The sequence below is a fragment of the Bufo gargarizans genome, chromosome 6 (assembly GCF_014858855.1).
Source record: "Bufo gargarizans isolate SCDJY-AF-19 chromosome 6, ASM1485885v1, whole genome shotgun sequence".
NCBI lineage: Eukaryota > Metazoa > Chordata > Amphibia > Anura > Bufonidae > Bufo > Bufo gargarizans.
The window spans coordinates 354,563,370-354,581,998 of NC_058085.1; the positions used below are offsets into that span (position 1 = coordinate 354,563,370).

Below are 18,629 nucleotides of genomic sequence, written 5' to 3' on the forward strand. Positions count from 1 at the left end.
GAAGCCGAGAAGGAGGAGGTGGCAACAGGAGGCAAAGAATGTTGCCCTGCGATCCTTGGCGGCGGAAGGACGTGCGCCAAACAGCTCTCCGCCTGGGGCCCAGCTGCCACTACATTTACCCAGTGTGCAGTTAGGGAGATATAGCGTCCCTGGCCGTGCTTACTGGTCCACGTATCTGTGGTTAGGTGGACCTTGCCACAGATGGCGTTGCGCAGTGCACACTTGATTTTATCGGATACTTGGTTGTGCAGGGAAGGCACGGCTCTCTTGGAGAAGTAGTGCCGGCTGGGAACAACATACTGTGGGACAGCAAGCGACATGAGCTGTTTGAAGCTGTCTGTGTCCACCAGCCTAAATGACAGCATTTCATAGGCCAGTAGTTTAGAAATGCTGGCATTCAGGGCCAGGGATCGAGGGTGGCTAGGTGGGAATTTACGCTTTCTATCAAATGTTTGTGAGATGGAGAGCTGAACGCTGGCGTGTGACATGGTTGAGACGCTTGGTGACGGAGGTGGTGGTGGTGGTGTTGGTGGTACATCCCCTGTTTGCTGGGCGGCAGGTGCCAACGTTCCTCCAGAGGCGGAGGAAGAGGCCGAGGCGGCAGCAGCAGAATAGGCCGAGGCGGCAGCAGCAGAAGAGGTAGCAGGGGGAGCCTGAGTGACTTCCTTGGTTTTAAGGTGTTTACTCCACTGCAGTTCATGCTTTGCATGCAGGTGCCTGGTCATGCAGGTTGTGCTCAGGTTCAGAACGTTAATGCCTCGCTTCAGGCTCTGATGGCACAGCGTGCAAACCACTCGGGTCTTGTCGTCAGCACATTGTTTGAAGAAGTGCCATGCCAGGGAACTCCTTGAAGCTGCCTTTGGGGTGCTCGGTCCCAGATGGCGGCGGTCAGTAGCAGGCGGAGTCTCTTGGCGGCGGGTGTTCTGCTTTTGCCCACTGCTCCCTCTTTTGCTACGCTGTTGGCTCGGTCTCACCACTGCCTCTTCCTCCGAACTGTGAAAGTCAGTGGCACGACCTTCATTCCATGTGGGGTCTAGGACCTCATCGTCCCCTGCATCGTCTTCCACCCAGTCTTGATCCCTGACCTCCTGTTCAGTCTGCACACTGCAGAAAGACGCAGCAGTTGGCACCTGTGTTTCGTCATCATCAGAGACATGCTGAGGTGGTATTCCCATGTCCTCATCATCAGGAAACATAAGTGGTTGTGCGTCAGTGCATTCTATGTCTTTCACCGCTGGGGAAGGGCTAGGTGGATGCCCTTGGGAAACCCTGCCAGCGGAGTCTTCAAACAGCATAAGAGACTGCTGCATAACTTGAGGCTGAGACAGTTTCCCTGGTATGCATGGGGGTGATGTGACAGACTGATGGGGTTGGTTTTCAGGCGCCATCTGTGCGCTTTCTGCAGAAGACTGGGTGGGAGATAATGTGAACGTGCTGGATCCACTGTCGGCCACCCAATTGACTAATGCCTGTACCTGCTCAGGCCTTACCATCCTTAGAACGGCATTGGGCCCCACCATATATCGCTGTAAATTCTGGCGGCTACTGGGACCTGAGGTAGTTGGTACACTAGGACGTGTGGATGTGGCAGAACGGCCACGTCCTCTCCCAGCACCAGAGGGTCCACTAACACCACCACGACCATGTCCACGTCCGCGTCCCTTACTAGATGTTTTTCTCATTGTTATGGTTCACCACAACAACAAATATATTATTTGGCCCAATGTATTGTATTCAAATTCAGCGGGATATAAATTTGAGGCCTAGTATTTAGGCGCTGGGTGACCGGTATGGATTTAGTGACAGAATTAGACTTGGAAATGCACAGAAGCGTGTGTGTGAAGTTATTCTGAATGACCCTATGTGCACCTTCAATATGATCTACCCTTTTAGGGATAGATTTCAAATAGCTCTGATATAGCAGAAACGACTAAATTATGAAATTGCTAAATTGGGAATTGTATTTCAACCCAGAACAAAAAATGTGCTTTGACGGACACTAAATAACTTTCCCAGCCACAACAGGACAGCGGTAACGAGAGATTTAGCGGGATATAAATTTGAGGCCTAGTATTTAGGCGCTGGGTGACAGGTATGGGTTTAGTGACAGAATTAGATTTGGAAATGCACAGTAGCGGGTGTGTGAAGTTATTCTGAATGACCCTATGTGCACCTTGAATATTATATACCCTTTTAGGGATAGATTTCAAATAGCTCTGATATAGCAGAAACCACTAAATTATGAAATTGCTAAATTGGGAATTGTATTTCAACCCAGAACAAGAAATGTGCTTGAACGGACACTAAATAACTCGCCCAGCTACAGCACTAGGGACAGATTTAGCTGGATATAAATTTGAGGCCTAGTATTTAGGCGCTGGGTGACCGGTATGGATTTAGTGACAGAATTAGACTTGGAAATGCACAGAAGCGTGTGTGTGAAGTTATTCTGAATGACCCTATGTGCACCTTGAATATTATATACCCTTTTAGGGATAGATTTCAAATAGCTCTGATATAGCAGAAACCACTAAATTATGAAATTGCTAAATTGGGAATTGTATTTCAACCCAGAACAAGAAATGTGCTTGAACGGACACTAAATAACTCGCCCAGCTACAGCACTAAGGACAGATTTAGCGGGATATAAATTTGAGGCCTAGTATTTAGGCGCTGGGTGACAGGTATGGGTTTAGTGCCAGAATTAGACTTGGAAATACACAGTAGCGGGTGTGTGTGAAGTTATTCTGAATGACCCAATGTGCACCTTGAATATTATATACCCTTTTAGGGATAGATTTCAAATAGCTCTGATATAGCAGAAACCACTAAATTATGAAATTGCTAAATTGGGAATTGTATTTCAACCCAGAACAAGAAATGTGCTTGAACGGACACTAAATAACTCGCCCAGCTACAGCACTAAGGACAGATTTAGCGGGATATAAATTTGAGACCTAGTATTTAGGCGCTGGGTGACAGGTATGGGTTTAGTGCCAGAATTAGACTTGGAAATACACAGTAGCGGGTGTGTGTGAAGTTATTCTGAATGACCCAATGTGCACCTTGAATATTATATACCCTTTTAGGGATAGATTTCAAATAGCTCTGATATAGCAGAAACCACTAAATTATGAAATTGCTAAATTGGGAATTGTATTTCAACCCAGAACAAGAAATGTGCTTGAACGGACACTAAATAACTCGCCCAGCTACAGCACTAAGGACAGATTTAGCGGGATATAAATTTGAGGCCTAGTATTTAGGCGCTGGGTGACAGGTATGGGTTTAGTGCCAGAATTAGACTTGGAAATACACAGTAGCGGGTGTGTGTGAAGTTATTCTGAATGACCCAATGTGCACCTTGAATATTATATACCCTTTTAGGGATAGATTTCAAATAGCTCTGATATAGCAGAAACCACTAAATTATGAAATTGCTAAATTGGGAATTGTATTTCAACCCAGAACAAGAAATGTGCTTGAACGGACACTAAATAACTCGCCCAGCTACAGCACTAAGGACAGATTTAGCGGGATATAAATTTGAGGCCTAGTATTTAGGCGCTGGGTGACAGGTATGGGTTTAGTGCCAGAATTAGACTTGGAAATACACAGTAGCGGGTGTGTGTGAAGTTATTCTGAATGACCCAATGTGCACCTTGAATATTATATACCCTTTTAGGGATAGATTTCAAATAGCTCTGATATAGCAGAAACCACTAAATTATGAAATTGCTAAATTGGGAATTGTATTTCAACCCAGAACAAGAAATGTGCTTGAACGGACACTAAATAACTCGCCCAGCTACAGCACTAAGGACAGATTTAGCGGGATATAAATTTGAGGCCTAGTATTTAGGCGCTGGGTGACAGGTATGGGTTTAGTGCCAGAATTAGACTTGGAAATACACAGTAGCGGGTGTGTGTGAAGTTATTCTGAATGACCCAATGTGCACCTTGAATATTATATACCCTTTTAGGGATAGATTTCAAATAGCTCTGATATAGCAGAAACCACTAAATTATGAAATTGCTAAATTGGGAATTGTATTTCAACCCAGAACAAGAAATGTGCTTGAACGGACACTAAATAACTCGCCCAGCTACAGCACTAAGGACAGATTTAGCGGGATATAAATTTGAGGCCTAGTATTTAGGCGCTGGGTGACAGGTATGGGTTTAGTGCCAGAATTAGACTTGGAAATACACAGTAGCGGGTGTGTGTGAAGTTATTCTGAATGACCCAATGTGCACCTTGAATATTATATACCCTTTTAGGGATAGATTTCAAATAGCTCTGATATAGCAGAAACCACTAAATTATGAAATTGCTAAATTGGGAATTGTATTTCAACCCAGAACAAGAAATGTGCTTGAACGGACACTAAATAACTCGCCCAGCTACAGCACTAAGGACAGATTTAGCGGGATATAAATTTGAGGCCTAGTATTTAGGCGCTGGGTGACAGGTATGGGTTTAGTGCCAGAATTAGACTTGGAAATACACAGTAGCGGGTGTGTGTGAAGTTATTCTGAATGACCCAATGTGCACCTTGAATATTATATACCCTTTTAGGGATAGATTTCAAATAGCTCTGATATAGCAGAAACCACTAAATTATGAAATTGCTAAATTGGGAATTGTATTTCAACCCAGAACAAGAAATGTGCTTGAACGGACACTAAATAACTCGCCCAGCTACAGCACTAAGGACAGATTTAGCGGGATATAAATTTGAGGCCTAGTATTTAGGCGCTGGGTGACAGGTATGGGTTTAGTGCCAGAATTAGACTTGGAAATACACAGTAGCGGGTGTGTGTGAAGTTATTCTGAATGACCCAATGTGCACCTTGAATATTATATACCCTTTTAGGGATAGATTTCAAATAGCTCTGATATAGCAGAAACCACTAAATTATGAAATTGCTAAATTGGGAATTGTATTTCAACCCAGAACAAGAAATGTGCTTGAACGGACACTAAATAACTCGCCCAGCTACAGCACTAAGGACAGATTTAGCGGGATATAAATTTGAGGCCTAGTATTTAGGCGCTGGGTGACAGGTATGGGTTTAGTGCCAGAATTAGACTTGGAAATACACAGTAGCGGGTGTGTGTGAAGTTATTCTGAATGACCCAATGTGCACCTTGAATATTATATACCCTTTTAGGGATAGATTTCAAATAGCTCTGATATAGCAGAAACCACTAAATTATGAAATTGCTAAATTGGGAATTGTATTTCAACCCAGAACAAGAAATGTGCTTGAACGGACACTAAATAACTCGCCCAGCTACAGCACTAAGGACAGATTTAGCGGGATATAAATTTGAGGCCTAGTATTTAGGCGCTGGGTGACAGGTATGGGTTTAGTGCCAGAATTAGACTTGGAAATACACAGTAGCGGGTGTGTGTGAAGTTATTCTGAATGACCCAATGTGCACCTTGAATATTATATACCCTTTTAGGGATAGATTTCAAATAGCTCTGATATAGCAGAAACCACTAAATTATGAAATTGCTAAATTGGGAATTGTATTTCAACCCAGAACAAGAAATGTGCTTGAACGGACACTAAATAACTCGCCCAGCTACAGCACTAAGGACAGATTTAGCGGGATATAAATTTGAGGCCTAGTATTTAGGCGCTGGGTGACAGGTATGGGTTTAGTGCCAGAATTAGACTTGGAAATACACAGTAGCGGGTGTGTGTGAAGTTATTCTGAATGACCCAATGTGCACCTTGAATATTATATACCCTTTTAGGGATAGATTTCAAATAGCTCTGATATAGCAGAAACCACTAAATTATGAAATTGCTAAATTGGGAATTGTATTTCAACCCAGAACAAGAAATGTGCTTGAACGGACACTAAATAACTCGCCCAGCTACAGCACTAAGGACAGATTTAGCGGGATATAAATTTGAGGCCTAGTATTTAGGCGCTGGGTGACAGGTATGGGTTTAGTGCCAGAATTAGACTTGGAAATACACAGTAGCGGGTGTGTGTGAAGTTATTCTGAATGACCCAATGTGCACCTTGAATATTATATACCCTTTTAGGGATAGATTTCAAATAGCTCTGATATAGCAGAAACCACTAAATTATGAAATTGCTAAATTGGGAATTGTATTTCAACCCAGAACAAGAAATGTGCTTGAACGGACACTAAATAACTCGCCCAGCTACAGCACTAAGGACAGATTTAGCGGGATATAAATTTGAGGCCTAGTATTTAGGCGCTGGGTGACAGGTATGGGTTTAGTGCCAGAATTAGACTTGGAAATACACAGTAGCGGGTGTGTGTGAAGTTATTCTGAATGACCCAATGTGCACCTTGAATATTATATACCCTTTTAGGGATAGATTTCAAATAGCTCTGATATAGCAGAAACCACTAAATTATGAAATTGCTAAATTGGGAATTGTATTTCAACCCAGAACAAGAAATGTGCTTGAACGGACACTAAATAACTCGCCCAGCTACAGCACTAGGGACAGATTTAGCTGGATATAAATTTGAGGCCTAGTATTTAGGCGCTGCGTGACAGGTATGGGTTTAGTGACAGAATTAGACTTGGAAATACACAGTAGCGGGTGTGTGTGAAGTTATTCTGAATGACCCAATGTGCACCTTGAATATTATATACCCTTTTAGGGATAGATTTCAAATAGCTCTGATATAGCAGAAACCACTAAATTATGAAATTGCTAAATTGGGAATTGTATTTCAACCCAGAACAAGAAATGTGCTTGAACGGACACTAAATAACTCGCCCAGCTACAGCACTAGGGACAGATTTAGCTGGATATAAATTTGAGGCCTAGTATTTAGGCGCTGGGTGACCGGTATGGATTTAGTGACAGAATTAGACTGGGATATGGCCAAAAAATAAACAGACTATTGCTGGTTAAATGCACTTGGTGTGACAGCTTCACCCTGATGTAGGCTTTAGCCAAAAAACAACCACACCATTGAGGGTTAAATGCACTTGGTGACAGGCGCAGCTTGCCCCTGATTTAGTATATGGCCAAAAAATGAACAGACTATTGCTGGTTAAATGCACTTGGTGTGACAGCTTCACCCTGATGTAGGCTTTAGCCAAAAAACAACCACACCATTGAGGGTTAAATGCACTTGGTGACAGGCGCAGCTTGCCCCTGATTTTGTATATGGCCAAAAAATGAACAGACTATTGCTGGTTAAATGCACTTGGTGTGACAGCTTCACCCTGATGTAGGCTTTAGCCAAAAAACAACCACACCATTGAGGGTTAAATGCACTTGGTCGCAGCTTGTGCTGGCGCACCACAAGACACAAAATGGCCGCCGATCACCCCAGAAAAATGTGACTGACAAACGGTCTGGGCAGCCTAAAAACAGTGAGCAATTGAGGATCAGCAGCTCAATGATCCACAGCTGCAGATCGATCAGTTAATCAAGTCCTTTGGAGGAGTTAATCTGCCTAATCTCGCCCTACTGTCGCAGCCGCAACCTCTCCCTACGCTAATCAGAGCAGAGTGACGGGCGGCGCTATGTGACTCCAGCTTAAATAGAGGCTGGGTCACATGGTGCTCTGGCCAATCACAGCCATGCCAATAGTAGGCATGGCTGTGATGGCCTCTTGGGGCAAGTAGTATGACGCTTGTTGATTGGCTGCTTTGCAGCCTTTCAAAAAGCGCCAAGAAAGCGTCACAAAAGCGCGAAGAAAGCGACGAACACCGAACCCGAACCCGGACTTTTACGAAAATGTCCGGGTTCGGGTCCGTGTCACGGACACCCCAAAATTCGGTACGAACCCGAACTATACAGTTCGAGTTCGCTCATCCCTACTTATGACTAGTTATGCAGAATCTTGTCCTGAAACTGCATTGTTATTGTTTTGCTCCTAAAATACAAACTTTTAATTTTTATTTGTAAATTCACCTTTTGGCTTTCAACACTGCCTGAATTCTTTTGGGCATGCTCTCGGTCAGATTTAAGCATGTCCCGACCAAAATCTGTCCCCAGGATTCTTCTACGCGTTCCCACTCTTGGTGTATACCGGTCGACTCATTTGGGTATGAATACAGCTTTTTCTTAGACTCTATCCACAAGCGTTCGATTTGGTTGAGGTCTGAGGACTGTGGTGACCAATCCAGTACCTGTATTTCATTGTCATTGAACCATTTCTTCACCAATATCGACGTATGCTTTGGGTCGTTGTCCGGCTGGAACACTATGTCGTCCTTTTCATAACTATAGTACTCGAGGGTACAAAGTAACTCGGCTTGTAGGATCCTCACATATAGCTCAGCATTGAGACCACCATTGATCCTGGTCAAGTATCCAACGCCTTTGGCTGTGAAACAACCCCATATCATCAGGCTTCCACCACGCATCTTAATGGTTCCTTCAATTTCTCCATCTGTCAGCCCCCTTTTCCCTTCTTTCTTCCAGACCCATTTGCACCCATCAGAGCCCAGTCTATTGACTTTCATCTTATCGCTCCAAATTACCCGTTTCCAATCTTCTACTGTCCACTGTTCGTACTTTTGTGCAAACTCGAGGTGACACTTCTTATGACAATATTGCAGTCAAGGCTTCTTGACCTTTTTTCGAGCCACCATTCCAGACTTGTGTAATGCATGTCATGGACCTCTGTGAACTAGCTATTATGAAGCATACGAGCCACCTCCACTACCTTTCTTGTTGCGTCAGAACTGATAGACCTTGTGATGAGCCGACTTGTTGACTCTGATATTTTGCCTGGACATCTGCCTCTTGGCTTTAGAATGGATGCATGGATTTTTTTTCGTATTCTTGCAACTGTCATGGCACTTACATGATGCAGTTTGGCAATTTTCTTGGCCGAGATACCGTTATCAATGTGCTGGATGATGATGATGCTGTTTCTCTTTTCTTGGGAAAAAAATTTCATGGCTGCTCCTCAATTCGAAGCAGTGACTTTTCGCTTGGGAATCAACCTAATAACACACTGAGCTATTAGGGAATGTGAGAACAGGTTGTAATTTGTAGTATACAAGAAGAAAAAGATAGTTCCACCACCAGGAGCAAAACGGTAACAATACAGTTACATGACAAGATTCTGCATAACTAATCAAATGCTAAATAGTTGCAAGTCCAATTTATGTATGAGATAGCCAAGATGATTGTCTATAAAATGATGGTAGTCTCACATTCAAAGCGGTAGAGGATGGTGAGATATAGAGCCTGAATGTCCGAAGTTCAAAATATTCTTACCTTTTTGCTCATCAGTGTATATAGAAGATGATTACCGACACCATTTAGATAAACAGTGGATTCAGGAACCAGATAAATGGTGTTGTATAGATAGAGGATGATTATAGATATAATTCAGATAAACAGTGGGTACAAGGTTCAGATAAATTGAGTTATATAGATAGTAGATGATTACAGGCAGTATTCATATACACAGTGGATTCAGAGCCAGATAAATGGTGTTGTATAGATAGAATATTTTGACAAGCAGCATTTAGATAAATAGTGGATTCAGGGACCAGTTAAATGGGGTTGTATAGCTATAAGATGACTACAGGCAGCATTTAAATAGTGGATTCAGGATCAGGCAACTGGTGTAGTAGAGATAGACATTGATTACAGGCTGCATTCAGATAAACAGTGGATTTAGAGTCAAGATAAACAGTGTTATATAGCTAGAAATGATTACACGCATCATTCAGATAAATGGTGGATTTAGGGTCCAGATAAATGGTGTTTTATAGTTGGGAAATGATTACAGGCAGCATTAGGATAAATAGTGGATTAAGGATCAGATAAATTGTTGTACTGATAGAAGGTGCTTACAGGCAGCATTCAGATAAACTGTGGGTACAGGGTCCAAATAAATGGTGCTCAATAGATAGAAGATGCTTACAGGCTGAATTCAGCTAAACATTGGATTTAGGGTCCAGAAAAAATGGTGTTATATAGATAGAAGGTGCTTACAGGCAGCATTCAGATAAACAGTGTATTCAGAGTCCAGATACATGGTGTAGTATAGATAGAAGATGATTACAGGCAGCATTCAGATAAACAGTGGATTCAGAGTCCAGATACATGGTGTAGTATAGATAGAAGATTATTACAGGCAGCAATCAGATAAACCGTGGATTCAGGGACCAGATAAATGGTGTTGTATAGATAGAAGATGCTTACAGGCAGAATTCAGATAAACAGTGGGTACATGGTCCAAATAAATGGTGTTATATAGATAGTAGATGATTACAGGCAGCATTCAGATACACAGTGGATTCAGGGTCCAGATAAATGGTGTAGTATAGATAGAAGATGATTGTGCTTAGCAGTCAGCTTACCCTGACTGCTAAGCACATACAAGGGTCTCAAAGGTAGACGATTGTATGCCCACGTACCTAAGCCTGTGTGACACCTGAAAACCCTATAATAGTGAGGGGACACGACCACCGGCTCCCTGCACTTCATACGGAGGGAGTCAGGGTCCCCTAGAATCAAGCCAGCAAGGAAACACAATACATGAAAGGACTTATCTGAACAAGCAGCAGAAGCCTCCAGCAGTGAACACTTCAATCCAGGAAGTAGTATAAACCGCAAAGTGAGGCAGTATGGGAGGGAATATAAAGGAAAGAGGATTAGTCTAAATAGGTGACACCTGGGAGAAGAAAATGAGATGAGAAAGTGAAACCAAAACAAAGAACATCATGCAAGAGGTAGAGAAGGACGTCTGTCAGACCTTCTCACAGAACTGGCGGTGACAGTACCCCTCCCTCTATGGGTGGACTCCGGACACTCAGAACCCACCTTCTCAGGATGAGACCTATGGAAAGCCTTGATGAGACGAGTGGCCTTAATGTCCGCCACTGGGACCCACATCCTCTCCTCAGGACCATAACGCTCCCAATGAACAAGGTATTGGAGAGAACCACGGATAATGCGAGAATCCACAATCCTAGAGACCTGGAATTCAAGATTACCATCAACAAAAACCGGAGGAAGTAGTATAAACCGCAAAGTGAGGCAGTATGGGAGGGAATATAAAGGAAAGAGGATTAGTCTAAATAGGTGACACCTGGGAGAAGGAAATGAGATGAGAAAGTGAAACCAAAACAGAGAACATCATGCAAGAGGTAGAGAAGGACGTCTGTCAGACCTTCTCACAGAACTGGCAGTGACAGCAGCATTCAGATAAACAGTGGATTCAGGGTCCAGATAAATTGTGTAGTATAGATAGAAGATGATTACAGGCAGCATTTAGATACACAGTGGATTTAGGGACCAGATAAATGGTATTGAATAGATAGAAGATGATTGCAGGCAGCATTCAGATAAACAGTGGATTCAGGGTCCAGATAAATGGTATTGAATAGATAGAAGATGATTACAGGCAGCATTTAGATACACAGTGGATTTAGGGACCAGATAAATGGTGTTGTTTAGATAGAAGATAATTACAGGCCGCTTTTAGATAAACAGTGGATTCAGGATGCAGATAAATGTTGTTGTATAAACAGTAGAAAGGGGCAGACTGAAAAAAAATTTTAAAAAAATAAAAGAAAATAAATAAAGTGGCCCCATCTTGTAGGTGGGTCTAAATGACACAATGTGGGACAGCACAAGTAATCAGGGCCAAAACAACAGAAAGGACAAAATAGGTTGGCAGGGCCAGCAACACCATAATTCAGTACAAAATACTGACCCTACAGAACCAAATGCCACAATGGAGCACAAAAATACTGCTGCTCTTGCCGCAGTATTCAACTGTATCAATGTCCTATTCAGGAGGCACCTGCAATCCTACAATCCTACATTCTTTAATGCTGAGAGCATTAGATCATTATGCACCTGGCCAGCAGCTGTGAGGGGGGCTTGGGTTGCTCCCGGGGCATCGGCCCATGGGGATATTTCCCTCTAGGTCTATGGCCAGTCCGCCCCTGGATAGAAGATGCACACAGCATTCAGATAAACTGTGGATTCAGGGTCCAAATACTGTAAATGGCTTTGTGTATTTACCCTGTTGTGTAGAGAGTGCTTTCAATGTCTTGATAAATCTTCTATACTGTATCCAAATACAGTAAATAGTATCATATATCATGGAAATAAATTGAATCCAACAGGAAGTGCAGCTATATTGGTTCTCAGTGGGAAAACAAAAAATATATAATAGTCACCTAAAAACATAATTAACTCGACCTAAACTTATAGTTAATAATTTATGGCAATATAATATGTATTCCTGTCTAATCATCATAACCAATTTAAAAGCCTTTCTTTATTCAAAACAGTAGCTACTGTGTTAACGCATATTCATCTGTTTTACACAGGAAGATATCCAAAGCTGGTTTTCCATTTTGATCTCAAGAGAAATATCTTATACTTTATTCTGGAGACCTATGTACCATCTATTCTTCTAGTTGTGCTCTCCTGGGTCTCCTTTTGGATCAGTCAGTCTTCAGTACCAGCCAGAATTTGTATAGGTAAGTAAACATTTTATTCATACTCAGGGCAGTAGTGAGAGAAATACTTAAAGTACAGATGAAGTCATTAACTTGACACAATAAGCACATTACCTTCACTTTCAATGGCTTTTATTGTGTTAAAGGTCAAGTTAAGGTTTGCTGCAACCGTGTATTTAACACAGTAATGTATGCGTCAAGTTACAGATTGCTACAGTGATCATCCATACAAAATTCTGTTCTATTTCCTTTTAAGATGTAACTTTACACAGTTACAGTTCTGACTGCCTGCAGCTACCACTAGGGGGAGCATAGCAGCTTACTGTATATGCATTTGAATAAGAACGTTATGCAGTTGGCTCCACCTAGTGGCAGCTTTAGGCAAACAGCAATTTATGGTATGGTCCTTTGGGATGGTCATACAGATAACTGCAACAAAGAAACAGAGCTTCATCCCTTAGGCTTTGTTCACATCACCGCTCAGCCTTTCCGTTCTCCTGCTCCGTTTAGGAGCAGGAGAACGGAAAGGACGGATTCGGCACATAACTGACGCCAAACTGAGCCCTTAGGACCCCATAGACCAGGGCTGGCCAACCTGCGGCTCTCCAGCTGTTGTAAAACTACAACTCCCACCATTCCCTACTGTAGGCTAATAGCTGTAGGCAGACTGGGCATGCTGTGAGTTGTAGTTTTGCAACAGCTGGAGAGCCGCAGGTTGGCCAGCCTTGCCATAGACTATAATGGGGTCCATTATGTTTCCGCTCAGAACATGATTTTGAAGCGGAAACAAAAGTCCTGCATGCACAACTTTTGTCTCCGCTCCAAAATCATCTTCTGAGCGGAAACCTAACGGACCCCATTATCGTCCTAAGGGCTCCATTTGGCTCAGTTATGTGCCGAATCTGTCCTTTCCGTTCTCCTGCTCCTAAACGGATACGGATGCTACATGGGATACTGATCAAGACGAATCCGGCATAAAACACAATGTAAGTCAATGGTGCCGGATCCGTTTTTTCGGACACGAAAAAAACCTGATTCTGCACCTATTGACTTATAACGGTTTAGTACCAGATCCGTCTTGTTAATTTTGGATATAATACAACCGGATCTGTTCTGAACAGATCCAAACGGTTGTATAATTGACCTACATTCACATGACAGTAGTGTTTTGCAGATCCGCAAATTGTGGATCCGCAAAACATGGATACCGGCTTGTGTACGTTCCGCAATTTGCGGACTGTACATGGCCGCCACTGTCATAGAAAATGCCTATTCATGTCTACAAAACAAGAATAGTATATACTCTATATTTTTTGGAGGGCCGCGGAATGGAACTACAGATGCGGACAGCACACCGTGTGCTGTCCACATCTTTTGCGACCCCATTGAAATTTTGCGGAGCGGATGCGGACTCATTAATACAATCGTGTTAATGTAGCTTTACTGTAGGGGTTTATTTTGGTAAACATATAGTATCACATCAGTCTTTAACTAAGCAAACAAAATTCTATGGTTTTCAGCATGCTTTCTGATATTGACCATTGTTGATCAAACCCCCTTTCTAATTTTGCATTTGGCAATATTTTTCTTTTTACTTGTTTTATCCCAGTAGCATGTGCAGAAATGAGCACAAAATGTTAGAGATAATCTTGCAATTTCATTTGGGGCAGGAGTTAACATTATGAGACCACAGTGGCAGAGTTATATATGATTTGCAGGCTGCACCTATTTAATTATTTATACATGCAATTTTGAAGAAAGAAGATACAGTACATACCTTCTAGCTATTATTTTCACCTCTAGTGCTTTACCTGTTTTTTTTTTTACCTTTATATTAGCTATACTTTGTTACAGCTTATACAATTATTTCTGACACTTCCTACAATTAATGATCACAGTGACTCTCAGCTCAGCGCCTGGTTGAGACCACAGAATTTGCTGGGGAGAATGGCCTTGTGCTGAGATGAGAACCACCGGACCCAATGGTACAGAGGAGTACACACCCGAGAATTCTAACACACAGGAGGGGGAATTACTTCCTGACCCCAGATGTGGCAATTGGATACCACCTTGGATCACACGTATTCTGTATAAGCTGACCCTGTAAAGAAAGTTACTTGTGCAACCTGATACTTAGAGCTTACAATCGTATACAACAACATACAGTCAGGTCCATAAATATTGGGACATCAACACAATTCTAACATTGTTGGCTCTATACACCACCACAATGGATTTGAAATGAAATGAACAAGATGTGCTTTAAAAACAGACTGTCAGCTTTAATTTGAGGGTATTTACATCCAAATCAGGTGAACGGTGTAGGAATTACAACAGTTTGCATATGTGCCTCGCACTTGTTAACCACTTGCCATCTGGGCCATTTGCCCCCTCCCTGACCAGGCCTAATTTTGCAAAACTGACATATCTCACTTTATGTGGTAATAACTTTGGAACGCCTTTATTTATCCAAGTCATTCAGAGATTGTTTTCTCGTGACACATTGTACTTCATGATAGTCAAAAATTTTAGTCAAAATATTTCACCTTTATTTATGAAAAAAACCCAAATTTACCAAAAAATTTGAAAAATTCGCAATTTTCGAAATTTCTATTTCTCTGCTTTTAAAACAGAAAGTGATACCTCATAAAATATTTATTACTTAACATTCCCCATATGTCTACTTTATGTTGGCATCATTTTGAAAATGTCATTTTATTTTTTTAGGACGTTAGAAGGCTTAGAAGTTTAGAAGCAATTCTTCAAATTTTTAAGAAAATTGCCAAAACCCACTTTTTAAGGACCAGTTCAGGTCTGAAGTCACTTTGTGGGGCCTACATAGTGGATACCCCCATAAATGACCCCATTGTAGAAACTACACCCCTCAAGGTATTCAAAACTGATTTTACAAACTTTGTTAACCCTTTAGGCGTTCCACAAGAATTAAAGGAAAATGGAGATCAAATTTTTAAATTTCACTTTTTGGGCAGATTTTCCATTTTAATCAAGTTTTTTCTTTAACACATCGATGGTTAACAGCCAAACAAAACTCAATATTTATTACCCAGATTCTGCGGTTTACAGAAACACCCCACATGTGGTCATAAACTGCTGTATGGGCACACGGCAGGGCGCAGAAGAAAAAGAACTCCACATGGTTTTTAGATGCCATGTCCCATTTGAAGCCCCCTGATGCACCCTTACAGTAGAAACTCCCAAGAAGTGACCCCATTTTGGAAACTAGGGGATAAGGTGCCAGTTTTATTAGTACTATTTTTGGGTACATATGATTTTTTGATCATTCATTATAACACTTTATGGGGCAAGGTGACCAAAAAATTGGTTGTTTTAGCACAGTTTCTATTTATTTATTTTTACAGCGTTCATCTGAGGGGTTCAGTCAAGTGACATTTTTATAGAGCAGATTGTTACGGACGTGGCGATACCTAATATGTATACTTTTTCAGATTTATTAAAGTTTTACACAATAATAGCATTTTTGAAACCAAAAAAATGATGTTTTAGTGTCTCCATGTTCTAAGAGCTATAGTTTTTTTATTTTTTGAGAGATTTTCTTATGTAGGGGCTCATTTTTTGCGGGATGAGGTGAAGGTTTTATTGGTACCATTTTGTGGGACATATGCGTTTTTGATCACTTGGTGTTGCACCTTTTGTGATGTAAGGGTGACAAAAATTGTTATTTTTTTTTTTTTTTACGGTGTTCACCCGAAGGGTTAGGTCATGTGATATTTTTATAGAGCTGGTTTTTACGGACGCGGCAATACCAAATATGTCTATTTTATTTTTTCTATTTTTAACATTTTTTTTATTCCTTACTTGGGGACTTTTTTTTTTTTACATGTGAAACTTTTTTTTATTTTATTTTTTCAACCCTTTATTTTTTTATTTTACACTTTTCATCCCCCATAAGGTCATACAAGACCTCTGGGGGACATTTACTTCACTTTTTCTTTTTTTTTTCACTGTTGATTTCTCCTGTAACTGGGGCTGACATAGTAGCCCCAGTTACAGTGGAAATACACCCCCCAGAGAGGCTGTACAGCGCAATACTGCGCTGTACAGCCTCAGAGCAGGGCTGATCGAGGTCTCTGAAAGACCTCACACAGCTCCTGCACTCTCCGGTCCCGGCGGTCACATGACCGCCGGGCCGGAACAGGAAGCGCATAGCGCTTCCTGCTCTGCATACACAGCGCTCGGTGAGCGCTGTGTATGCAGCGATCCAGAAGGCAGGGACACCTGGGAACTGTCCCTGCCTTCTCTCTGGGTTGCCCTGCTGTCACTGACAGCGGGCAACCCGATCAGCAGCTGCACGATTAGCGTGCAGCTGCGATCTCTGTAAGGACGTTTTAAAACATCCATTAGGAGATAGAGATCCACCTCCCGGACGTTTATAGTCTATGGGCGGACGGGAGGTGGTTAAGGGACCAAAAGTAATGGGTCAGAATAATAATCATAAATCAAACTTTCACTTTTTAATACTTGGTTGCAAATCCTTTGCAGTCAATTACAGCCTGAAGTCTGGAAAGCATAGACATCACCAGATGCTGGGTTTCATCCCTGGTGATGCTCTGCCAGGCCTCTACTGCAACTGTCTTCAGTTCCTGCTTGTTCTTGGGGAATTTTCCCTTCAGTTTTGTCTTCAGCAAGTGAAATGCAGCTCAATCGGATTCAGGTCAGATGATTGACTTGGCCATTGCATAACATTCCACTTCTTTCCCTTAAAAAACTCTTTGGTTGCTTTTGCAGTATGCTTTGGGTCATTGTCCATCTGCACTGTGAAGCGCCTTCCAATGAGTTCTGAAGCATTTGGCTGAATATGAGCAGATAATATTGCCCGAAACACTTCAGAATTCATCCTGCTGCTTTTGTCAGCAGTCACATCATCAATAAATACAAGAGAACCAGTTCCATTGGCAGCCATACATGCCCACGCCATGACACTACCACCACCATGCTTCACTGATGAGGTGGTATGCTTAGGATCATGAGCAGTTCCTTTCCTTCTCCATACTCTTCTCTTCCATCACTCTGGTACAAGTTGATCTTGGTCTCATCTGTCCATAGGATGTTGTTCCAAAACTATCAAGGCTTTTTTAGATATCGTTTGGAAAACTCTAATCTGTCCTTCCTGTTTTTGAGGCTCACCAATGGTTTACATCTTGTGGTGAACCCTCTGTATTCACCCTGGTGAAGTCTTTTCTTGATTGTTGACTTTGACACGCATACACCTACCTCCTGGAGAGTGTTCTTGATCTGGCCAACTGTTGTGAAGGGTGTTTTCTTCACCAGGGAAAGAATTATTCGGTCATCCACCACAGTTGTTTTCCGTGGTCTTCCGGGTCTTTTGGTGTTGCTGAGCTCACAGATGCGTTCCTTCTTTTTAATAATGTTCCAAACAGTTGTTTTGGCCACGCTTAATGTATTTGCTATCTCTCTGATGGGTTTGTTTTGTTTTTTCAGCCTAATGATGGCTTGCTTCACTGATAGTGACAGCTCTTTGGATCTCATCTTGAGAGTTGACAGCAACATATTCCAAATGCATATAGCACACTTGAAATGAACTCTGGACGTTTTATCTGCTCATTGTAATTGGGAAATGAGGGAATAACACACACCTGGCCACGGAACAGCTGAGAAGCCAATTGCCCTATTACTTTTGGTTCCTTAACAAGTGGGAGGCACATATGCAAACTGTTGTAATTCCTACACCGTTCACCTGATTTGGATGTAAATACCCCAAAATAAAGCTGACAGTCTGCAGTTAAAGCACATCTTGTTTGTTTCATTTCAAATCCATTGTAGTGGTGTATAGAGCCAAAAATGTTACAATTGTGTTGATGTCTTAATATTTATGGACCTGACTGTATACATCCTGTACCTAAAAGCTTGCAATCTAACATTACAACATATACAACTTAAGAGCTTAAAGTGTAACAATATATACAACCTTATCCTAAGAGCTTACAATCTAATATAACAACACATACAACCTGCTCCCAAGAGCTTACAATCTAATATAACAACATATACAACCTACGCCTAATATGACATAACCTGTGCTGGATGCCTTGGGACAGATACAGCTGGGTGCAGGCAGAGGAAGACGGAGGGAGACAGAAGGAATGTGGCAAGGGTGGAGTATAAAGTAA

General features: G+C 41.9%; 1 protein-coding gene across 1 annotated transcript in view; it reads left to right on the top strand.

Annotated features, from left to right (window-relative positions):
• The window catches only part of LOC122941453 (gamma-aminobutyric acid type A receptor subunit pi), a 122,657-nt gene that overhangs the window by 87,053 nt on the left and 16,975 nt on the right, over positions 1-18,629 (top strand). The window contains exon 8 of the mRNA XM_044298718.1: positions 12,328-12,480. Coding sequence (XP_044154653.1) covers positions 12,328-12,480 — 153 coding nt within the window. The remainder of the gene's footprint in view (positions 1-12,327; positions 12,481-18,629) is intronic.